Source organism: Rhinolophus hipposideros (genome assembly GCF_964194185.1).
Source record: "Rhinolophus hipposideros genome assembly, chromosome: 24".
Taxonomy (NCBI): domain Eukaryota; kingdom Metazoa; phylum Chordata; class Mammalia; order Chiroptera; family Rhinolophidae; genus Rhinolophus; species Rhinolophus hipposideros.
The window spans coordinates 11,261,073-11,285,676 of record NC_138070.1 but is presented as its reverse complement, the minus strand read 5'-3'; the positions used below and the strand labels follow the sequence as shown (position 1 = coordinate 11,285,676).

The 24,604-nt window shown below is 44.8% G+C and overlaps 2 protein-coding genes across 3 annotated transcripts in view; both read left to right on the top strand.

Moving 5' to 3' along the window:
- The window catches only part of VSIG10 (V-set and immunoglobulin domain containing 10), a 30,391-nt gene extending 23,906 nt beyond the window's left edge, over positions 1 to 6,485 (top strand). The window contains exons 6-9 of one of the 2 annotated variants that reach the window (XM_081037768.1): positions 583 to 693; positions 990 to 1,005; positions 2,689 to 2,903; positions 3,660 to 6,485. In XM_081037768.1, coding sequence (XP_080893894.1) covers positions 583 to 693; positions 990 to 1,005; positions 2,689 to 2,903; positions 3,660 to 3,715 — 398 coding nt within the window. In that variant the 3' untranslated portion in view covers positions 3,716 to 6,485. Of the gene's footprint in view, positions 1 to 582; positions 709 to 989; positions 1,006 to 2,688; positions 2,904 to 3,659 lie in introns of both variants that reach the window. The other variant, XR_013992534.1, reaches the window with a different exon arrangement.
- Positions 6,486 to 8,108: 1,623 nt separating this feature from the next.
- On the top strand, positions 8,109 to 24,554 carry WSB2 (WD repeat and SOCS box containing 2). The gene is made up of 9 exons (XM_081036475.1): positions 8,109 to 8,288; positions 14,161 to 14,329; positions 17,833 to 18,077; positions 18,244 to 18,375; positions 20,363 to 20,463; positions 21,697 to 21,869; positions 22,621 to 22,731; positions 22,851 to 22,958; positions 23,559 to 24,554. The coding sequence occupies exons 1-9, from the start codon at positions 8,237 to 8,239 to the stop codon at positions 23,719 to 23,721; spliced, it is 1,254 nt and encodes a 417-aa protein (XP_080892601.1). The 5' UTR covers positions 8,109 to 8,236; the 3' UTR covers positions 23,722 to 24,554.
- The last annotated feature ends 50 nt before the right edge of the window (positions 24,555 to 24,604 follow it).

Below are 24,604 nucleotides of genomic sequence, written 5' to 3'. Positions count from 1 at the left end.
AGATATTCTCCCATATTTTCTTCTATATGTTTTAACATTTGCCTTTCACAGTTAAATATTTAATCCATCTAGAATTAATTTTTGTGAATGGTGTGGATCAAATTTTCCCCCCTTTCCCCCAAATCGGAGAGCCATTTGTTCCAGCATCATTTCCTGAATAGCTCCTTGTTTACTCACTAATCTGTCATATATCCAATTTCCTTTTATGTGCCGGCCTGTTCTTGGATTCTCTATTCTGTTCCATTGATCACTGTTTATTGTGGCACCAATAACTCTTAATTACTCTTAATAGTAATTACTCTTAATTACTGTGGCCTTACAGTCGTGATGTATGGTAGATACATAGAGATGTTAACTTTCCAGTGGTCTTTTGCATCACACGCTTCGTTTGATCCCACTGTCTGAAGTAGGGAGATGAGATATTTATCTTGCTTTAAAGAAAGGTCATATGCCTTGCCCAACATCATGAAACCAAGATAAGACTAGAACTCAGGCAAATGGGGGGAAGAGGGGGAGAAGTATAGCTCTCCTAGTTGCATGCGTGTCAGGTAAAAGAGTCAACAGTGTGATTTGTCTTTCCAGAACCTTTAAACATCGTGGGAATTGTGGGAACCATCGTGAGCCTCCTTCTCCTGGGACTGGCCATTATCTCAGGGCTTATGTTGTATTATAGCCCTGTGTTCTGCTGGAAATGTAAGGACTCCTTGGGTCCCTCTGCTTCTCTTTCAGGCTTTTTAAAGGGGTGTGGGTGGGGGAAGGAGGCCCTGGCTATGCTCCCACCTGAAGCCCCATTCTATAGGCTTCATTGGGTCCAAATGTGTAATAATGAAGCCCCTAAGTACCACTCCAGAACACTCTGTCACCTCTCACGTTGGGTCAATTTTCTCACTGACCATTCTTTTGTAAATGTTAGATTGATTAAAAACTTTTGTGAGGTGGAAGTGAATGTTATTTGATGTTAATTTTTTTTTTTTCCTTTCTCTCTTTAGTAGGAAACACTTTCAGGTGAGTGTTCCCAAGACTCAAGTCAAAAACCCATTTCCATGATCTTTGTTCACTGCTGTTTGGTTTCCTTTCGTAAGAACAATAATAGCAACTAGTGTTGAGGACCTACCATGTGCCAACACTGCCCTGGGGGCTTCAATAGGCATCATCATAAACCCTTGCATAAACTCTTCAGGGTGGAGGTGGCATCTCCATTTTCAAGACCAGGCAATGGAGGCTCAGTGAAATAATTTCTGCAAACTCATCCAGGAAGTAAATGGCAGTGCTTGCATGCAGACCTAGGTCTGACGAATTCAAAGTCTGTGCTCTTTTCACAGTGCCAGACATCAGGGTGAGGTACATTGTTGGGCTGTTATTGAGGCATAAAGACAGTTTGTATGTATTGAACCAGTCATTCGTGCATTTATTTTACCTAATTTTCTAAAAACAGCCTAATAGTCTGACAGCATGTTTGGGAACACTAGTCTGAGCATGCCTCGAAGACCCTCCCAGAGGAAACCTCAGTACTGGCAAAGTAACTATCTGGAACTTGTGTGTTTCATTTTCTAAGGAGAGTGTGAGTGGGAGCAAAGAACTCTTCTCTTTGTTCCTCTTTACCCATGAATAAAGATGGGACATCATTATTTTGGGACCATCATTCATAATGAGGGGATATTATTGTTCTAGGACCATCTTTCATGGGAAAAATATTACCTTTACTGCCATATATTTGAGGGCCATTCTCCCAGTAAGTCTGTCATTCCCCAGGCTTATTTCTCATAGGAGGTAGCAGTGAGGCCTAGTGGGAAAAGGTTCTGGAATTAGTGCTGGAATTAGTTCTGGAATTAGAGCTACTATTCAAATAGTAGCTGTACCATTCCCAAGCCCTGTGCTTTTGGGAAGGAAATCCCTGAACCTTCTCTGAGCCTTTGTCTTCTCATTTCCCAGAGGGAGACTGTAAGGGTTAAATGAGAATGTAGTTATAGACGATGTATTACAGAATTGTACACCTGAAATCTATGTAATTTCACTAACAATTGTCACTCCAATAAATTAAAAAAAAATTCTTATCAGTGAAAAAAATAACTTCATTAATTTTTAAAAAATTTTTTAAAAAATGAGAATGTAGTGTTCCCAGGACTGTGACTGGCCCATGGCATGTGTTCTTCTGTCTTTAAGAAATGAACTGTCTGGCTGGAGAGGCAAACCCTGCAATAAACTAAGAGCAATTAAATGCTAAACCACTGGGCGTGGAATCCAAATGCATTGGTAGTTCAGGGCTTTAGGGGTTCAGGAGAGGACTTTACCTGGGCCTTAAATAATGAGTAGGAGAAATTTCAGTTAGTGGAGCAGAAATAGGGGCATTTCAGCAAAGGAACAGAGCATTTGTGTACGTGCTGTGAGGGAAACCATAATGAAATGGTAGGTGCCTGGGGCCCTGAGGTCACCTTCCCGAGTTGCCTTGGCGGGGGGAATAAAACTCACCCAGAACAAGATAAGATTATCTGTAGCAATCTGTGGCAGTATCTCTTTGAGAGATTCCAATCTGTCACCTCATGACTTAACCAAATTGCATGCAGAAAGAATTTTCCATGTTACCAAAGGGGTTGCAAAGAATCTAGTGTTTTCTACTTATCAAGGGCTGATATTGGAAAAAATAAAACAGGGAATCTTCTTGTTTATTTCTCCCCCTTTGGAAATTAGGGGGCAAGACATGGGTGATGTCATGGTTTTGGTGGAATCGGAAGAAGAGATGGAGGAGGAAGATCCTGCAGAAGTGGAGGAAGAGCTGGAAGAGGAAACAAATGAGAGGGAGGAATTGCCGAAAGAAATACCCAAGCATGGCCACATTCATAGAGTGACCGCACTGGTGAATGGGAATGTAGATTGGATGGGCAATGGACTTCAGGCTCTGCAAGGTGAGCTTTTTCCTTAGAAGCACTCTGCTGGTTTGTGGTGAGCTTCTCAGTAAGCAAGCTCTAAGATGTGAGTTTGGGTTTAGAAAGGCTGGAGAAGGTAGTTCAAGTTTAAGCTGGAACCTGAGAGTCTACTGTCAACTTCCAACACATCAATTAAATTGACAAACATTGACCAAGGGCCTGCTCTGGGAAAGACACTGCTGGAGAATAGAAAAGAAAGACCAATCAAATCTGCACGTAGGGTGCATTAGGAGACGAGGTAGGGTGAACAGACTAAAATGTGGGGAAAATTAAAACAGAGGCAAAATTCAACCAACACCTTGAGAGAGCAGTAGAGAATCTGTAGCAAGGAGGAATTTGATTAATCGCCCAATGGATGATATGTTTAAAAATTACAGGACCTCAGGAGAAAGGTCCTTGAGGAGTGCACTTAATGGAAGAAGTGGGATATGAGGCAAGTCTTTCAGGACAGTTGAGTTTGAATGAGCACAAAGGAGAGAGGGCTTTCCAGGTGAGGGGAATGGCATGGACCAAGGGTATGAAGGGTGGACAGTGTCAAGCATGTCTAGAAGATTTGGAGTGGAAAGAACGGGTGAAAGGTCAACATACACCCTGCCCCACCTGCTCCTCCATGAAATTTGATTCCAAGGCTCACCAGTCAAGGCCTAGAAATTGAGATGATTGAAGACTGGTGGTGGAAACAGGGTCACCTCTATTGAGATCACTCTGTCAGATCTACTTTTCCCTCCTGTATAGATGACAGCAGTGAGCAGCAGAGTGACGTCATTCAAGAAGAAGACAGGCCAGTTTGAAGAAGAGCCCTGTCCTTCATTATCCTGTCTTAAAAGCTTGGAAAGCTACAGTGAAGATGAGCTTTTCCTTTTGCTTTGACTTAACTTGCACCACTGCCTGAGGGCCTAAAATGGTTTGGGGCTCTCAGCAACACACACACACACACACACACTCACACACACACACCCCTACACACTTTCCGTTTTTTAAAAAATTGGTTTGATATGCTCTAACATTTCTCAGTGTTAAAAAGCTTTGGGAATGGGCAGTGTGTTGGGGAAAGCTGCATCTGGCCTCTGAAGTGCCCTTTTCACTCTGACTCCTGGCTTTACCCAGGTTGACTGATGCTGATTTGGGGGGAGCCAGAGGAGGCCCTGGGCCTTACTGTCCCTTGCCACTATGAAAGTCTGTAACCACCTTACCTCAGCACACCAGGGGATAATGTGGGGTGATCGGGGCACTTCCTTTATCACTGCCCAGGTAAGCTGAGGAACCAGGTAAAAATGTCAGCTCACTGAAAAAGGTGAGGAGGTGTTAGTTACTGACGCTAGTCAGAGGGAGGCAGTTAGGTTTCGGTTTTGGAGTTGGAAACATCTGGGCTTGAATCTGGGCACTGCTGCTTGTTTCATGGGCTTGGGCATGTGGCTTTACCTCTCCCTCTGGGCCTCAACTGCCTTTTCTCCAAAACAGGTTAAATCACATCTACCTTACAGGGTGACGGTGACGATTAAATCAGGTACTTTTGGACGTGAAAGTGCCTAGCAGGTGCTCAATAGATGATATTCTTTAGCTCTTCCTTTGCCTTCACTAGTGGAAGAAAAAATGTCACCTCTAAGTTGCAAGCTGTTGCCTGAGCCTTTCATTCTTCTTTTGTAGAATGGTTTCAGATGAGAGTATTATCAGAGCTCTTCTGACTACATTTGCTTCCCTGGAGATATAATTCTTTTCAAAAGAGGTAGTCGCCCATAAGAGGAAGTGCCTTTCATTAGAACCTCACATTTTGCAGAGCCTCATATTTATACAAAATCCTCTTAGGTGAAACACTATTAGCTTTCAGCTTTTCCCCTTCTTCCTTTTTCCTGTGGCTTTGAAAGAAAACAGGAGAAATGTTTCGTAAGGGAGTATCTGGTGATAAGTACTCCTCGGGCAGATCAGTTCATCTGGCCTATTTCTCAATCTCAGAAATGGGAATGGGGAAACTTGTTTCCTTCCTCTTCCTCAAGGATATTATGAGGATACACTGATCACTAATGCTGTTTCGAATGAAAAATAACCTGTGATGAGTTTAAGCTGCTGATGGCTTCCAGTAAAACCCTGTAGAGTTTAGATTTTTTTTGCCCAATTTCAAATCTCTCTTAAATGTCAGGGGCCTTATAAGGGTGCAAAGGGTGTGTGCTAAGCATAAAAATCTGACTTGAATTTGCGTTCTTTAATATTGCAAATCCTGCTCTGGTGGGCAAGACTTACGGCTTAAAGAACTTCCCTTCTCCAGTAATAGGGACTGGGGCTCCTAACATATGAAGCTGGTTGTCTGCGTGGTTACCCTGCAGGTGTGTTTTGGGTTGGTTAATTTTCTTGAATGAAGGGACCAAACTGAGCAAGTCACTAGAAGTGAGCCCTGTTCCCATCTCAGAACACAAGGGAGCTCAGGAGCTGGCTGCAAATTTGTACCCCTAGGAATAGTTGTGAACTGCAGTTCTCCTGGGTCTTTTGCTGTGTGGTACTTCATGTACTTATCCACTCTAACCCGTCTAAGTGTCACTTCAGAACAGGATACTGAAGACAGGTTGCTTCTAAAATAACTGCACACTGCGCTAATATCTCCTTTAGAATCTTCGATGATCATTACATTCCTGACTCTGAGCATCCACTATACAGAGGCAACCATATTTTTAAAAAAGAAACTGTAGGGGAAAATAATTCCTAGCTGAGAACGCAGAGAATGATTTGCAAGATCACTGAGATGCTTTCTGCCAACTTCCTCTTCTCTTGCACACACAGCTGATGGGACATCTTCAAGGCAGGGTTTTTCCACTCGCAAATGGGAGCTTCAGGGTCTTGATGCCAAACATTATAAACCCTTGACTAGCTGAGCTGTGACTGCTGTCACTTGTATCTGAGCCCTGTGTACACATTAACATGGCTGGGACAGTTAAGAGTCCAGGTACTGGGGGTCTCAAGTTTTAAGGATTTTTAAAGAATTAGGGCTTTTTATCTTTTAAGATGACCCATCCTGCAATCCACAAGCATGTTGACAGTGGGTTACAGACTTTGTGTGGCAAAGTCCAACTTATTACATTGTGCTTTTAAAAAATGTTAACCTGAATGTATTATGAACGCAGAGACCAGGAGATCTCCTTATCAGAACCAGGAAGATAAATACTTCAGGGCTATCACAATGGACATTTCTTTTTCTCAATACCTGATGGACACATTGGGGAAGGGGCTCCCGCAATCCTGTGGCTTTGATATTAGCTCCAGTTTCTCACAAGCACATACAGGCCCTATTACTGCAGCAGGAAAACACATGATGGAAAATTTCCATAACCCGTGCACTGACACCTGGAAAATCATCCTTGCTGGGTACAGTTTATTATGATGTGATAAGTGCCAACTGGTATTTCTCACCATAGGACTGGCAGGAACGGCTGCAAAGCAAAATAAGCAGATCCCTGTGCATTATTTACATTTTAATATTTGGTGTTGGGGAGGTGAGCTGGGAGAAATTGATCTGAGATTATAATATGGATTTTTTTTAAAAAGGATTATGGAATAAAGTTATTTTTAAATAAATGCTTTAGTGAGCTTGATTTAGACTTGATTAGTAAACTGAAAGATTTGGAAAAATGGGTTTACCTGTTTTTTTATTAGCTTTCCCAATATTGGTAACAATATTGTCCTCCTTGCCGTTTTATTCTTTTCCATGACTTATAGATACTACTCACCCTCTTACAACTACTGAGACACGTTCTCCCATTTTTTTCCTCCCTACCTATGCCTCTTTTTGGTCAGACTGCAGGCGCTCTAACATTAAAGGGGTAGGGTAGGAGTCATCATGGAGAACACAGAACTGAGGTCTGAAAAGACAATTGACATCAGCAGTCTGGTCCCTGTAATTGTTGGTGGCTTTGGAGATTTTCACTGGGCCCAGCTAATTGTAGTCCCCACGATGTCTCACCTCACCTCCCACTTGAGGTTACTCAATTCCTTTCCCTTTTCCTATTCTAGGCCTTTCCTCTTAGGTCATTCCTTTCTCCCCCTTTCTTTACTTCACTCCAAGTTACCCAACTCTTTAGCAGAGCTGTCCATTTTATGCATACTTCTTTTCTAACTAAACCCTATTCCTACCTTAACCTGTTTCCCATGTCCTTTTAAACCCAGTCCCTCCATTTTAGTGTGTGTGTGTTTAATCCAAACCTGTTTTCTGAGCCCCCATTTTACCTCTGCCTATTTTCACTTCTGTCCCCACCAGTCCACGAACACCTCTTTCTGGGGGCCCTTTTGCCTCAGCCCTCCTAGGTCACACCCATGTTTACCCAGCTTGCCCATTTTTGGATCCCCTAGTCTTTTTCGATGCCCCCTTTTCACCGCCCATTTTAACCTTGGCATGCAAGGTTCGCCCTCCATTTTCCACTGGGCTTTTCTTTTTCTGGTTCCCATTTCTTTTAAAATGGCCCTGCTGACTCCTTCCTCATCCCCTACTTTACCCTCAGCCCCTGTGTTGGTCTCTCCCTCGGGTCCCTGATTTGCTCCTCCATCCTCATTACTTTCCCTCCCCCTTTTAGCAAGGCTTGGTTGTTCCTGGGACCCCATCCCTCTATTTTCTCAGTCTTCAATTTTTGTCTCCCCAATTCCCCTGACCCCTTGCTTCTTCAGGTCCTCATTTTTATTCCCTTCCTACTCGTTCCCGCCTCCGTGTTCACCTGGGCTCCCCCATCGCACCCCCAATTTCATCGCGCCCCACCTCCCCCCGTTTGCTCCTCAGCTTCCCGCTTCTCCCCTCCTATTCCCGCTGCCGTTCCGTGTCCCCCTCCCTCGTTGCCCCCTCAGCCCCGCCGCACCCCCCATTTTTTTTCCACCCCACATCTCTGTCGTTATTACCCGGTCCCTGCGCTCCCGTTTCCCGGTTAGCCCCGCTCCTTGCCCTGCCCCCTCCGGTTTTCAGCCCTCGCACTGTCGCTATTACCGGGTCGCCGTTCACCTGACCCCCTTTCTGCGTTCCCCCCTTTCCCCTTGGCGGCTTTTTATCCTGAGCGCCCTCACCTGCCCCTTCCCGGTGTCCCTGCGCTCCGCTCCCCGCCCCGTGCTCCCCGTGCTCCCCGCCCCGTGCTCCCCGGCGCCCCGTTTCCCCCTCGGCCCCGTCGCCCGCACCCGGTTTCATCCTGTCTGCGCCCCGCCCCCCGCGCGTCCCCGCCCGCGCTCGCCGCCATGTGACGGGAAGCAGCTGATGGCCTCTCCCGGAGGCTGCGGGCTCGGCGGGGCCGGGACCGGGGCGGGGGCCGGCGCGGGGGCGGCATGAGGGCCGGCGGCCCGGGGGGCTGATGCGCCCGCCGCCTGCCGCGGGGCTGCGCGCGTCCTCCATGGAGGCCGGAGGTGAGTGGGCCCGGGGCGCATCGTTCCCGCCCGGCGGGACCAGGCCTGCTCGCCCGGGGTGGGGTGGGGGCGCTCGGCCGTGGGAGGAGGACGCGGCCGCGGCGCCCGGCCTGGGCCGTCCGCGCGAGCAGGCGGCGGGGAGCGCGCCCGGCGCCCAGCTTTGTTTCACTTTCGCTGTCAGCGGTCGCCACCGCCTTCGCCGCCGCCGGCAGGACCCGGAGAGAACGGGCCTGCGTGGCGGGGATCTCCACCCTCTGCCAACAGTGGGGGGCGCCCGGGGCCCGACACCTCCGCCGGGGTGGGACCCGGGGTGCACCAAGCCCTAAAGGGGTGACACCCAAGGGAGTGGCTGCCCAGGTACCCGGTGACGCACTCGCAGGTCTGGGTGAGAGTCGGGCTCTGCCCTTTACAAGCTGTGCGGTCGAGGACAAGCCACTTAACCACCCCGTCCCCCTAAGTGTCAGTTTTGTATCTGCAAAGATGGGAAAATAATAATACCTGCCTCAGTGGTGCTTGGGAGCTTCCTAAACTTGCCTAGTCGTAAAAATGGGGCCTGGGGTAAATTTTATGCATATATATCTATGTATGTATGTATATATATATTTATATTCTGAGCCTTTCCCAGTGAAGATTGATTCTAGTGGAGAGGGGCCAGGTTTGCTGACCCCTGGTGACATATGTGATAGGACAAGTTTAGGGTACACCGATGGGTGAGGTGCACACTTGCCTGTCCTTGTTAACAGCTGTCATCAGGAGACCGGGTGGAAGTGGGAGAATATTGGGTGTACTTCAGAGCCAGCCCAAATGATCTTGCAGTCTCAGTGGGAATGGTGTGCTCGTTATGCAGAGGCAAAACCTCCAGACGTCCCTCGTTCTCTTTCAGCCACCGTACCCCTAAACCTCACCTATGTAAAAACTTGGTATGGGTTTGGAATTTATTTCTGGGAGTCCCAACTGTTGAGTGTACCCCCACGCTCACAGGCAGTTTCCTTAGGGAAAATCCTCAGCAGGGGTCAAGGCCTAGGGCTCAGAACCTCTTTGTATTCTTGCAGTGAAGTTAAAGCTTCAACCTGGCCTGGAGAATTCTGATTGTTGACGTTTGTTTCCCTGGCTCCTTTGATGGAGCAGGGATTGTGGGTGGGTAGGTTGAAATCAGGGTATTCCCTGGGGTAGTGTAACTTTTTAATTTGGGAAATGACATTTCTTTGTTTGCTGGAGTCAGGCATTCAGTAAAAGGTGTAGAGGCAGCTCTCTCTGCCTTCCCATCTAGATAAGGGCTTTCTTTTCAGTGACTGTGTTACCCATAGAAGTCTTTATAAATGGCCCCTACTGTTTGTCTGAATCTTATGTGAATCTTTTTATAGCTTCCGCTGTCATTTTCATTGACGCCTTATAGTTAAATCTGAAAGCTATCTGTAGCTAACCTCCCTTTTTAGCAGGAATCTGTTTCCAGTTCTGGGTTTTTCCTAATGATTAACGACTGTGTTTTGGGGTGTGGGCAGAGCTGTTGAGAACTGCCAAGCTACGGGTAAAAAAAAAAAAAAAAAAAAAAGCCTGAGAGTTTTACATTCTTTTGAAACTGAATAAAGCCTATTGTAATGGGATTACAATGGACACCAGTAGATATCTTCAGAGGGTGGTTAGAATTCATGTATTCATTTAACAAATGTTTATTGAGTGTCTGCTATGTGCCAGGCACTCAGCAAGCACTCTCTAGACCAGCACTGGCCAATAGAAATATAATGTGAGCCACGTAAGTAACTTCAAGTGTTCTAGTAGTTGCATTAAAAAAAAACACAGGTGAAATTAATTTTAAAACTGTCTTTGTCAGTCCAACATATCTAAAATATTATTTCAACATGTAATCATGATTAGTTATTGATATATTTTAGATTATTTTTGGATTAAGTCTTCAAGATACGGTGTGTATTATATACATAACAGCCCATCTTAATTTGGACTCACCACGTTTCAAATAGGCAGTGGCCACATGTGGCTAATAGTTATTCTATTGGACAGCGCAGCCCAGTAGCAGCCAACAGATAGGCAAGTTTGGGGTGGGAATGGGGAAGAGAGACAATACATAAAAACAAGCAATCAAGAAAAGATGGGTGAGTGATGGTTATAAAGAAAATTAAATAGAGTGAAAGGAACATGACTGGGCCACTTCAGGTAATGAGGCCAGGAAGGGTTCTGAGAAGGTGACATCAGCACCCAGCCCTGAACTGTAATATGGAGCAGCCAGGCAAAGATCTAGGGCCAGCCAGGCAGAGTTTTCCAGGCTAACGGGACATCTAATGTAAAGATCCCGAGGCAAGACAAATCATCTTGCTTCCTGCCAGCTAGAGGCATAGCTACTATTTCTGTGTTAAGGCGAATCTCCTTTCACAGAAGAGACCTATAATCAATATCTTTCCATTCAGCATGTGTGTCCATACACATCCCAATGTTTAAATTAGAAAACCCTGCCTTTTTCACCAAGAAGGGCTACAGCAGGTACAATCCCAGATGAAGCTGGGTCCTCTCTGCTTTTATTTTTACGTTCAGCACTAATTATGGATTGCTTTTCCAGCAGCCAGGTTTACATGGGGCCCAAACTCCCCTTCTGAATTTCCTTAGTTCTAGAAACCAACAGACAGAAGTTACTGGGTTCTTTCTTCTTTTAGCTCCTGGATTCCTGAGCCTGAAATAGCAAGAGATTAAATCCCCAAATCACAGAGATAGTGTGTGAAATCTGGGTCTGGCTCATGTTTAAGAAGCATGTCATGTGAAATGTTTCACATAGGCATCGTAATAGTTTAAGGAGCTTCATTTAATTTATAATTTAAGAGGTATACCATGTATATGTTACTCAACAAATATTTACTGACTGCTTGCTCTCTGCCAGGAGCTCTGCTAGGTACTGGGGATAAACATACAAGTTCCTTGCTCCCGTGGAGTTGATATCTTAGTTGGGGAAGACAGATAATAATATGAGTGATTGTGCTGTAAAGAAAATAAAGTGAGTTGTGAAGGAGCTTGACCTGGGGTCAGAGAAGGGCTCTCTAAGGAGCTGTCATTTGAGCTGAGACCTGAGTGAAGAGAAGGTGCCAGCCATGGAGGGGCATTCCAGGGGAGGAGGAGAAGAGCTGGTGCAAAGGCCCTGAGGTTGGAACTTATTGAGCATAGTCAAGGGGTGAGACAAAACTACTGTGCTAGAGCCAGGGACAGAGGAGAGATAGAAGCCCAGGTGGGAGACAAAGGCAGGAGCCAGCTTCTGCAGGGCTTTGAGGGGAGGGTGAAGCGTTTGGGATTTTATTCTAAAAGTGATTGAAACTGATTACTTTGGGAGGTGAGGAGAATGGGTGGTAGGGGCCAGAGCAGGAGCTGGGAGAGCAGTTGGAAGGCTGCTTAGTGAGAGGTGATGTTGCGTAGATTAGAATAGTAGCCGTGGAGATGAAAGGACGGTAGGTTTGCCAAGCTTTTTGGAAACAGATTTGATAGAACTTGCTAATGGATTTGGATTGGCAGGTTAAGAAAAGAGAGCAATCAAGGATGACCCCTGATTCTAAGAGCCTCCATGGTGTCTTAAAGGGTGGATAGTGTGCATGTTATGGAGGAAGTGAGCCAAGGGTAAATGTTGTCAGGAAGGAAAAAAGAAATTTTCAGCCAGCTCAACTGATGAAAATGGGCCTCAGATCAGTCAGTGTCATTAATATTTGACTACATCCGGTTTCTCAGCCTCAGCACTACTAACATTTTGGGCCAGATAATTCTTCGTGGGGGGGCTGTCCTGTAACCCCCCCCCATTGTAGGATGTTTAGCAGAATCCATGGCCTCCACCCATTAGATACCAGCAGCACCACCCCGTTATGACACCCAGAATGTCTCCAGACATTGCCACTATCCCCAGGGAGCAAAATTACGTCCAGTTGAGACCCGCTGGACTCCATGAAGGAGAGGAGGGCTGTGTCACCATGAGAAAATAACCTGGAAGTAATGAGAATGAAGAAACTGTTGCAGGATTGCCATGTAACATCAGGAGACCTGCTTTGGCTTTAAAATAGAAAGTAAAATATTCGTACCATGCAAATACATCCAAAAGAGTGTGCTTCTACAGACAAGGAATGGTTTAAATAAAAGGATCACATGTGCAAGCACATAACACATTTCTAGGAGGAATTATAATGCGTGGGCCGATACAAACACCAATTTAGACCTAATATTTTAGATTTACACATAAAACCTCAGGGAGTGAATATAAAGGAAGTTTCCTTAAATTTTCTTTAAATAGCAAAGCCACCAAAGTCTTGATACGATTTATTAAAATTCTATTTAAAGACAGAATTTTCAGCAACACACGCGCGTTACAAAATAAGATATAGCCGTGTGTTTTTCTATAATACATACACCAGAAAATACATGTAGATACATAAATATTATGTATGTATATATGCATTCTTTACCATCTGTTTCATTGAGTCCAAGATATTATGGATCATATTGCCATTATGTACACTGAAAAAATACTGTATTTAACTGTGAAAAGTCATTGCTTGTAGGCTACATCCTGATTTCAACTAAATCAAACTGTGAGAAGATATATAAAGATGTGTCCTAAGACGTATGACATGTGGGCTGTTTAAATTAGTATCTATAAAAGGGTGAAAGTCTCGAAGCTGTTAAAGTGGAACATAACCCACCAAGAAGTGACCTCACTGAGGATGGAGGCCAGCTTTTATAGTAGTGTATGCCACAATCATAGTGGTCCCAAAATCAATTCTGAAGGCTTTTAACTTATGAGCTTCTTCGTCAGCCATTGAAAACTTGCCATTGGAGTAGAGACTTGAACTGCCCTTCAGGCCGATGAAAAACGAGGCCGGATGAAACTGTTTTGGTATTTTGGAGCAAGGGTGCTTAAATTCTAGGGGTGTGGGTAGGGCAGAGGGAAGTTAGTTACTGCATAAGTCGAGTGGGACTTACTTCCCTCTCATAGTGTGAGATCAGGGTACACACTTCTCAGTTGCTAATCTAGGTAGGATTCTCATTCAGAAAATGAGTCCAGTTGTGAATGCGAATGAGCTCCTCAGGCACGACTCTGGTGAGGCCAGATTGTGGTGTTTGGGGAGACGTAACTCAAAGGATGCCAGAGCCCATGGTGTGGGGGGGGGAAGCCCAGGCTCAGCTGCCTTTATTGTGTAGGCAGGTGGAATGTACATGAAAGAAATGGCGGAATGTGATGTCTTTCAGCTTTAGTCGGGTGGCTAAGGGGCATGAAAATGAATCTGGAGAGTCTTGTAAAAGACCTGGGCAAGATGGGATAACGTCTTAAATGAGAACAGAGAGGAGATAGAAGTGGGAGGCCATATCAAGAGGTCTAAGCGAGAGGAAGCAAGCCCAGTGCTGAGCATTTTATTTTAGCCTTGATAATGGGGAGGCAGGTGAGAGAGAGGGAGCCTTTGAATTTCAGATACTCTGTTTTCACCTGTTTGCCCATAGCAGGTTCTTTTGAGGAGAATTTAAATACATTTGAAAGCCTCCTAATCTGCCATCTGACAGGATCCTTGCCTAGTCGGGTCTCTCCTTCCTTTCTCTTCAAGCATTCATAGGAAAATGAGTCCTCCATTCACTGGGTTTACCCGCCCAAAGGTTACTCAGAGTCATGGTTAACCAGTAGTAGGAGAGTGCCAGGACTTTGTAACCGGGGTGGAATGTGGCCTGTGGCTACTGTGACTGCCCCAGGTCACTTAAATGACCACTCCCTACCACATACACAGTGTCACCCTTAGCTATAAGGAGACAGTGGCTTTCCTGTGTCTGAGTCAGTGAGGTGGTTGGTGGTCAGGGAGCGTAGTGAAGGTGCTGGTTGGAAGCATGCTGTCTCCTGTCCCAGAGGAACCACTGCTGCTGGCTGAACTGAAGCCCGGACGCCCCCACCAGTTTGATTGGAAGTCAAGCTGTGAAACCTGGAGTGTGGCCTTCTCCCCAGATGGAGCCTGGTTTGCTTGGTCTCAAGGACACTGCATTGTCAAGCTGATCCCCTGGCCGTTGGAGGAACAGTTGTAAGTACTCTGGCACCCAAAGGAGTCCTCATGCTGGGGACATGAGCCCTTTCCCAAATTACCGTAATTTGCCACTTCTCTGCCCTAATTTATGAGGGGGGAAAAAAGGATGCGCATTGTACATGGGTAGTACAAATTCTGTATCTCTATAAATGTTTTTAATCCTTTTATTTATGGTTATGAATTAAAAGGGTAACTCTAGAAATCAATAACGATATCCGTATGCAAAATAATATAATACCCTGGAGTACGATAATCGGTTTTGTTGAACTTAGAAGAATGCGCAACAACTGAAGAGTTCTTGGCCTCCTATGATGCGTAAGTACCATAAATTTGTTACCAGTACATAAAATTTCTTGTACCATAATATGTTAAAAAATAAATGCTAAAATTCCTTTATAAGACAAAAACCAAGTACCTAAAGGTAAACAAATAAAAATTTGAAAAAATTAAAACGAGATTTTTTTCCCCACCTGCAAGTTTGGGCCCAAACTGTGGATGTGCGTTTTACACGGGAGCGTATTATACACGGCAAAGTACAGTACTCTCTACTCTTGGGTTTCCCTGGCCAAGAACAGGGGAGGGAACATGGCTGAAAGGTTGCGGAATTGATCATTGGGGTTTCCAGAGCCCCACATTCTGTACATGGGAAAATGAATTCTATCGAGATTATGTTAGCCCCAAGTGTTTTTAGACAGCTTTATTGAGATATAATTTACACACCCTACAACTGGCCCATTTAAAGTACACAATTCAGTGCCATTTAGTATATTCACAGTCGCACATCTATCACCATGATCAATCGCAGAACATTTTCATTACTCCAAAAAGAAACCCCACATCCCTTAGCCGGCACTCTCTAAACCCCTCTGTTCTCCAGCTCTGAGCAGCTATTAATCTACTTTTTGTCGTTTTAGATTTGCCTTTTCCTGGACATTTCATATTAATCGAATCATATAATTTGTTTACTTTTTTTTTCTTAATTTTTTTACAAATTTTTTTAAAAAAGATTTTATTGGGGAAGAGGAACAGGACTTTATTGGGGAACAGAGTGTACTTCCAGGCCATTTTTCCAAGTCAAGTTGTTGGCCTTTCAATCTTAGTTGTGGAGGGCGCAGCTCAGCTCCAGGCCCAGTTGCCGTTTCTAGTTGCAGGGGGCGCAGCCCACCATCCCGTGGGGGAAATGAACCGGCAACCTTGTGGTTGAGAGGACGGGCTCCAACCAACTGAGCCAGCTAGGAGATCAGCGGCATCTCGGCTCAAGGTGCCGTGTTCAATCTTAGTTGCAGGGGGCACTGCCCACCATCCCTTGAGAGACTCGAGGAGTTGAACCGGCAACCTTGTGGTTGAGAGCCCACTGGCCCATGTGGGAATCGAACCGGCAGCCTTCGGCGTTAGGAGCATGGAGCTCTAACCGCCTGAGCCACCGGGCCGACCCCTAATTTTTTCACTGTTTGACTTATGTTCACTTAACATAATGTTTTCACAGTTATCCATGTTAATGGCTTGTTATCAGTACTTTATTTCCTTTTTTTATTTATACATTTTATTGGGGAATATTGGAGAACAGTGTGTTTTTCCAGGGCCCATCAGCTCCAAGTCATTGTCCTTCAGTCTAGTTGGGGAGGGCGCAGCTCAGCTCCAAGTCCAGTTGCCGTTTTCAATCTTTAGTTGCAGGGGGCGCAGCCCACCATCCCATGCGGGAATTGAACCGGCAACCTTGTTGTTGAGAGCTCGCGCTCTAATCAACTGAGCTAATCGGCTGCCCCTCCGGCAGCTCAGCGGCAGCTTGTTGTCTTCAATCTAGTTGTGGAGGGCGCAGCTCACTGGCCCATGTGGAAATCAAACCGGCAACCCTGTTGTTCAGAGTTCGCGTTCAAACCAACTGAGCCATCCGGCCGCCCCTTATTTCCTTTTATTGCCAAATATTTCATTATATGGAAATACCACATTTTGTTTATATATGTCAGTTGGTGGACAGTTGAGTTGTTTTCAGCTTTGGCTATTGTGATTAATGCTGCTATGAACAGTTATTTACAAGTTTTTGTGTGGACATATGATTTCTTATGTTTTCTATGTTTAACTGAGGAACTGTTAGACTTTTCCAAAGTGGCTGGACCATTGTACGATCCCACCAGCAATGTGTGAGTTTTCCCCACAAATTCCCCACAGCCTCACCAATACTTGTTATTGTCTGTCTTTTTTATTACAGCATAGCCCTCCTCGTTGGTGTGAGGTGGCATCTCATTGTGGTTTTGATTTTCATTCCCTTCACGGCCACTGACATTGAGCATTTTCTCGTGTGCTTCTTGGCCCTTGTATACTTTCTTTGGGAATTGTCTTCAGATCCTTGCCCATTTTTAAATTGGGTATTTGTCTTTTAATTATCTGTCACGATTAGTTTCTGATATGAACTAGTTTTTCTTTCTTTGGGTTGGGCAGGTCCCAGCGTCTGAAGCTGTGAGCCTCCAGTCAGAGGGGCCAGCATTTGCATTTTTTCATTTGTCCCAGGGCAACTCTTTGTGTTCATTTATTTATTCAGCCAACATTTGTTGCCAATCTTTGCCTGAAGCTGAAATAAGGGCTGAGAATCCAGAAATAAATCAACCATAGCCCCTGCCCTTGAGGGTCTCATTTGTTTTGCTTTGGGCATTTCTATAAAATGCATATTAGATTTAAGTTTTTTATACGTTTAGTCTGAAACGGGTGGCCATGATAGTGGATAACGCTGATGAGAGTTCACTGAGATGGGGACTCTGTACACTGCTGGAGTCCGGAGGCATAAAGTTGTGCATTTTCTGGAAGGAAGACTGGCCATAGGCATCGAGGACCTTAAGAATGTTCTCCTGGCGATTCGGAAGCTCAGAAAGGGGGTCATCTATTTACGTATACCGATTTTCATCATGTAATTAATTGTATAGTAGTTAAAACTCAGAAATTGCTTCAAATCTAGTGATGAGAGAATGTTTGAGGACATTGTGTCATTTCCTTATGTTTTTGCAGCTGTCCAAGATGGCTGTGTGCTTTTTAAATCATGATTTTCAGTTCCTTTTATGGTCAGTTTAATGATAATGCCGAGGCCATGCATTGTTTATTGAGCCCCCACTCTAACTACAAGCGACTTCGTATCTAGACTTAAGTCTGATATAAATGTATAGTCTGAAAAAGTTGTTTTTAAAGCTTAAAATTCTGAAAACTAAGTAATTGTTTAAAAACAATTATTTTAAATTGTAAGAACAATAAAGAATGTCAACTATAATTGAAAACTAAATAAAGAAAACTAGAAAATTTGGAAATGAGACAAATAATAGCTAATATGGACAAACTATGCTTACACATAATAATACATATATTTAAGTACAATGGTGATTTTCAGAAAAACAACAGAATTCAGCGAAAGCCAGTTTGTTTTTAGGGTTTTAAAGTCTTTGACACCCCACGATGAAAAGATGGTTGACTTGGTGACAATGTCAGACTCATTAAGAACTCTCTCCTTCCCCCAGCATTCCTAAAGAGTTCGAAGCCAAAAGCCGAAGCAGCAAAAATGATACAAAAGGGCGAGGCAGCCCAAAGGAGAAGACCCTGGACTGTGGGCAGATCGTCTGGGGTTTGGCCTTCAGCCCGTGGCCTTCTCCACCCAGCAGGAAGCCCTGGGCACGCCACCACCCCCAAGTGCCAGATGTCTCTTGCCTGATCCTTGCTACAGGACTCAATGATGGACAGATCAAGATTTGGGAGGTACAGACAGGTAGGTCATTTCTGGCTGGCACAAGGCTCTGGGGGCTTGTGTTCACGTTCCGTCCGAGCAGGGGCCAGAAGGGCCGCCAGCATCCCAGTTGGCTGGGGGGTATAGCTGTGACTGGCAGACCGGGTGCCACTTCTCCCACTGACCGAGGGCTTCTCTTCCTCTCCAGGGCTCCTGCTTTTGAATCTTTCCGGCCACCAAGATGTCGTAAGAGATCTGAGCTTCACACCCAGTGGTAGTTTGATTTTGGTCTCGGCGTCTCGTGATAAGACTCTTCGCATCTGGGACCTGAATAAACATGGTATGACGGTGATGGCCTCCTTGGCAACTCGCAAAACACTGTTGTTATCTGTCCCTTTTTCTACCAACGGCACTTTTACCCAGAAGAGTGTTTCTCAGCCTGTTTCTATCACTGCTCCCTAAGGAGCCTTTTAGACATACTTTTCCCAATCACCCTCCAACCCTGGAAGATTTTAGTCCCAAAGATGTACTGTATATATCTATGTATGTACTGAACGCATATTTATGCTTTGTACGTAAGAAAGAGAGGGTTATTTTGGCCATCAAGAACCAGTTTTCGCCACTCCTGGTATCACTTCTATTGAAAATACGTGATGCAGAAGGCGTTTTCTCAGCCATGGCGCTATTGACATTTTGGGCTGCATAATTCTTTGTTGTGGGTTGTCCTCTCCATTCTAGAATGTTGAGAACCATCCCTGGCCTGTAGCACTCTACAGTTGTGACAACCAAAATGTCTCCAGACATTGCCCATGTCCATGTGGAGGGCATAGTGTCCCCAGAGTGAGAACCACTGACCTAGAGGAAGTCATCCATGTTGGGTACTTCCTGTGAGAAATAAAGTTTCTTTGTGCAGTAGAATCCAGGTCAAAAGAATTCTCCCAGGCTAGAGGGGGTCAGCTTTTATGGAATTCTCCCTTGAGCAGAATTATATATAGGAGCGGCCCAGTAAAGAATCCCACTTATCTCTGGTGACATAGAGACGGAATTCATTGCTTGATCGTTTTCTCCCCCATGTGGGCTGGGCTGCAGGGGCAAGAGGGAAGTGGAAGGAAGAAGTGATGTGGATAGTTCCTGAGGAGGCACACTCATCACTGATAATACCCAGGCACCGGCACTTTTGCTTGAGCCACGATTGTTCCCCAAATTATGACAGGGGATCTGTCTCTTACCCTCTTAGAAACGAGCCTGATAATTTGTCCAAACAACTAAGGAGGTGCTTGTATTGTCCTCATCTGAAGGCATCTAATCACTAAGAAAACTCGAGGTAGTTTCTGCCCGTTACTATGGAACTTGTAATCACACAACCTAAGATAGGTCTGCTGACCAGAAAGGCTTCTCAGAGGCAACGCCATTTGTCATGTGTGTCCAGAGGCAGCTTGAAGGTCCCTGAGGTGGCTTTGAAAATCACTTGGGGGTTGGGAAGGGAGGACTAGCTGAGTACGGTAACTGAGAGGGGCGGAATTCACTAGGCCTGTTATTACGGCTTTTCAAGGCAAGGAGGGGAATAAAGTAATGTGCCCAGGTACTAGGCTCTGCCCTGTACAACTTGCCTTAATTTATTCAACATCCTTAATTTATTCTACATCCCTAATTTCAGCTGCATTGATAGGGTGGATATACCACCCTTTATTCACTCATTTCCCTATGGACGGGCATTTCGTTTTTTCCAAAAACTGAGACCTGGAGAGATTACATGAGTGACCTAGGCCAAGTAAACAGTGGAGCCAGGGTTCAAACCTAAGTTTGCCTGCCTCCAGAGCATATGGCCCTAATTGCTCTGCACCACTGCCCATCCAGACACCCTGGTGGTGAGAAGGGGAGCAGGGTGGTGAGAGTGTAGAGTGGGAATTGTATGACGAGGGGGAAACCATTACAGAGAGAACTGAAGATAAATACTGTCTCACGTTTAGAACAGTGCTTCAAAATAATTGAGGTAGTGGGGGACCTGGAAAGAATGTTCTTTGCTATCAAAGGAAGGGATCTATCAAACCTGATCTATGTACACCCTTTATTCCAATAATCTTGTGGATTTTAGTGACACAGAAGGTGATTTCCTTTGGGTGTTAGACTATTATATTCATAGATTTCAGGCATTTAAATGACAAATTCTGTCATATTTATTTCTCTACATTAAAAAGTGGGTGTTGGGAGTCAATTGATAAAGAACTGGATGGATATACTGGGTGGGCGGACCATCCCTACAGTTCTTCAGTCTTCCTGCTTGGTGGTTTTGAGTCGGCTCACCGTTTGCTCCTTTTCTCTGCCAGGTAAACAGATTCAGGTGCTCTCGGGCCATCTGCAGTGGGTTTACTGCTGCTCCATCTCCCCTGACTGCAGCATGCTGTGCTCTGCAGCTGGAGAGAAGTCCGTAAGTCTCACACATTGGGTGCCATTTCCTCTATTGCTTTAGTTCAGCAAGACCTGGAGGTCTGAACTGGCCTTGTGTGTGAGAGGGCAAACAAGCCAAGTGTCCTTAAATTCCGCCCGCCACTCAGCCCCAGCAGACGGCATGCTGGTGGGTGTGACCTCTTGCACACCTCCCTTTTGATTTGCACTTTGATGTGAACCGAGAGGAGGTGTTTGAGTAGATGACTGCCATCGTCAGAGAGCTGTTTGTCTTTACAAATGGGAAAGGGGTGCTTTTTAAATTACTTTTCCCCTTGGAGTTAAACAACCCACATATGGATCCAAATTTCCTTTGAACCATCTAATTTGAATCTATCTAATTAGGATTTTCATTTCAAATCATGTAACGTACAGTTACTTGTTGAATTTTGTCCTGAAATCCTGTCTGTTATTTTAAAAAGTATTATTAGGTTGGTGCAAAAGTAATTGCGGTTTAAAAGGTTAAAAATAATTGCAAAAACCACAGTTACTTTTGCACCAACATAATAGAAAGCCAATAACAATTTGGGAACAGTTTGAATTTATATCTGCATGGAACTGTTTGCTGTGACTGACTGGGAAAGTTAAGAATTCACTATTTGGTACAGCCTAGGTGGTTAATCATTTACTTGAGGTTTGCGACTATGTGAAAGGGAGTTTTCTTAAAGAAGAGAAAATCCTACTTTGAATGATTCTCAAAAAGGTTTCAAGTGATGAGCTGTGTCAGACGTAATCATGGGGCAGATTTCCATGGTCCTGTGAATATATTGGGGTATAAAAGGACCTGGCAGGGTGCCACCGCTTGTTGACAGCTCTGAAGTTCATGTGTGACCCCTACATCTGGTTTTAAGGGAAACGACAAGATAGCCCTTGGCTTAGGTCTTCGTCAGCACGTACTGCTTGTTTGCACACAGGGCTCAGAAGCAGAACTCAGAAGCCTTTGCTGATACTTGTTCGCTGGCAGTCTTCCTGAGTTTGGCCCATCTATTCTGAAAGTGAGCTCCTTGAGCATGTCCATTGGTTAGGCCCCTTAGAAATTCAGACCTGTTACTTTATTTAAGCCTATCTATGATGTGTTCTGGAAGAGCCGTGGAAAGGGGAGTGGAGTACGCGCTTGACCACGGGGCCTGAAGAGGACATTGCTGTGCCTTTCGCTCACTGTGCACGTCCTAAGCACTGTTTCCAGCCCTCACCAGGCACCTGTTACTCTCCACAGGTCTTTCTCTGGAGCATGCGGTCCTACACATTGATCCGGAAGCTAGAAGGCCACCAAAGCAGTGTTGTCTCCTGTGATTTCTCCCCTGACTCTGCCTTGCTTGTCACGGCTTCTTACGATACTGACGTCATCATGTGGGACCCCTACACTGGCGAGAGGCTGAGGTCCCTCCAGTAAGGACTGAATCTCTGCTTCCGACTTCCCTGTGTGGTGACCAATGAGAAACTTGCCTTGGGTTAGACATGTCCCTTTTAGAGTCTGGGCAGGGGACCCGGCAACCTGGGTAAAAGACACAGGGGAGTCGATGCTTATTGTAAGGCTGATGGACAATAGTGTTTCCTTGTCAATTAAGTTCTCAAATGAGAACCAAGTGCTTTCAAGTCTCCTGATAGATGAGGCTGTCTGTACTTCTTTAGATTCAGCATTAAGAACCCTCAAAGTGACTCTTTCTTTCCATTTACTAATAACTGTACTAACAAGTTCAGAACAATCCTCTTACCGAAACTGTTATTTCCAAAATGAATTTTCATGTTCTCTCAAATTTGGTCTACTTTTTCCCCCTTTATCTGTTGTTTTATGAAGCAAATAATAGGTAGTCCTATAATTATGTATCTTAGCCTAAAAAAGACTTTCAGTTTGCTCTGTGGCGTTCAAGTGAGGGCTGACCTACTTTGCATAAAGAAACTAGTACAGGGAGTGTTAGTAACCCTTCTGCCCCCTTCACAAGATACTTGGAGACTTAGGAAATGCACTGTTTTTCCAATCTGCTTTTCTAGTCTGCAAATCCCAAGGTTTCCATACAGGGTACAAGATGCGTCTTGAACCTTTCCATAGTCAGGGCAGTTTGGTCTCCTGCCCGGGGATGAAGATAAACAGTGGAGGGGACCATCACTCAGGCTTCCTGTCCTGTTTCTTTCTCCTCAGCCACACCCAGCTTGACCCCCCCATGGATGACAGTGATGTCCACATTAGCTCCCTGAGATCTGTGTGCTTCTCTCCGGAAGGCTTGTACCTTGCCACCGTGGCAGATGACAGGTAACAAAAGAAATCTCTTTATACAGCTCAGAGCTAGTGTTTGCAAGTAATTGTAGCATTACCTACGGGTCTGGCCCGAGGTCTGCTGATGTGCTAACATACTTGTCTCTTTCGTCCAGACTCCTCAGGATCTGGGCCCTGGAACTGAAAACTCCAATTGCATTTGCTCCTATGACCAATGGTCTTTGCTGCACATTTTTTCCACATGGTGGAGTTATTGCCACAGGGTATGTATCTGTTAGCTGAACAGAAGGGCAACAATTTCTGCTGAGTATACCATGTAGCTTTGTAAGAAAAGAAAGCATCTAGAATTTTCTTGCCTATGAGGAAGGCTTTAAGGAAATCCAAGATTATATAAAATCCTAATATTCTGCCAATATAGGTTATCATTACTCTTAATATTTAATCTAAATGTAATTAGAGTTACAATTCATGACAACTAATGGACCAAGCCTGCAAGGAAGCGTAAGTTCAGATGATGCAGAATTTATATGGGAAACCATCTAGGGCAGAGACCACCTGACAGGGACCATCTATAATTCAGCAGGTGGCACTCTTCCCTGTTACATTTGCACTCATAGTATGATTTAAAAAGGTCTGTGCGACAGTTAGCACTTTGGTATTAAAGGTGTCTGGAGTTCTTATAATCCTCACAGCAGCCTTAATTATTCAGCACCACAGCTTTGACATCCATTTCATCAGTCAGGGTTACATTTCACTCTCCAGCCTTCTGCTAGTGCAAGTCAGAGTAGAAACAGTAACATCCATCACAGTGAAAACAAATTTCCTGGGTCTGCCTTAATGCATTGCTTTCTGTTTTGTTTCAGGACAAGGGACGGTCACGTCCAGTTCTGGACAGCTCCTAGGGTCCTATCATCACTGAAGCACTTATGCCGGAAAGCCCTTCGAAGTTTTCTAACAACCTACCAAGTGCTAGCACTGCCAATCCCCAAGAAAATGAAAGAGTTCCTCACATACAGGACTTTTTAAGCGATGCTACAGTCTTACTCTTTTCTTTATAGCAGGATAAATCTTCCTGGCAGAGTAGTAGCTGGAATAATGGGCCACACATCTGGTCTTCGATTGAAATAGAATTTCCCTTTGAGACTGTGAATAGAATGTAGCAAAAACAGATTACAATGGACGAGTCATGGATCTTTTTCCTCATGACGTGTGAGTCAGTCATAGAGGAGGGGATTTCACTCCCGTGGCTGCAGAGCCTTACCTTAAATCTTCAGTCCACTTATAAACAATTTTGAACTCTTTCTAGTAGTTTTGATTCAAAGTGCAGTTACTGATGTTTGGATAAGTAACGAGGCCCTGTGAGCCTCCCTGTAGTGGCAAACAGGTTTAAACTCCCCCTACTGGGAAGTGTGGCTTCTGCCTGTTCCTTATCCTGTTTCAGAGGCAGTGGTGGCGTTTCAAATTCTCTCCTGTTGTGTCAAGAGTTGCTTTGATGTTGGCAAGTCTTTCCTTCCTCTAGCCCCCCTCTGACCAGTAGGACAAAGTTTTCATGGAGCTGTCTCTGGTAGGAGGTATTAACTTAGCTTAACTAATTACAGGTGACTCAGAGGCTATGCTCCTGACTGATAGACACTATAATTGGCTTTTTTTTTTTTTTTAAACAATGGTGTGCATGTGAAGATGACAAATTCCTGTCAGGTTACACAAGGATTTATTCCTAAATTGCATGACTGTTCAAATGGCTGGTTATCAGTTGTTTGCCATTCATTAGCATATTTATTTGTGTTTTCTCAACAGATATTAAGGTACAACTGTGTTTTTCTTGATGGTATGTTAAAAACCATAGTACTTAAGTGGAACAGTTGTGAAGATGTCTCCTTAATTGTTAAGAATTGGTGTTGTCATCACT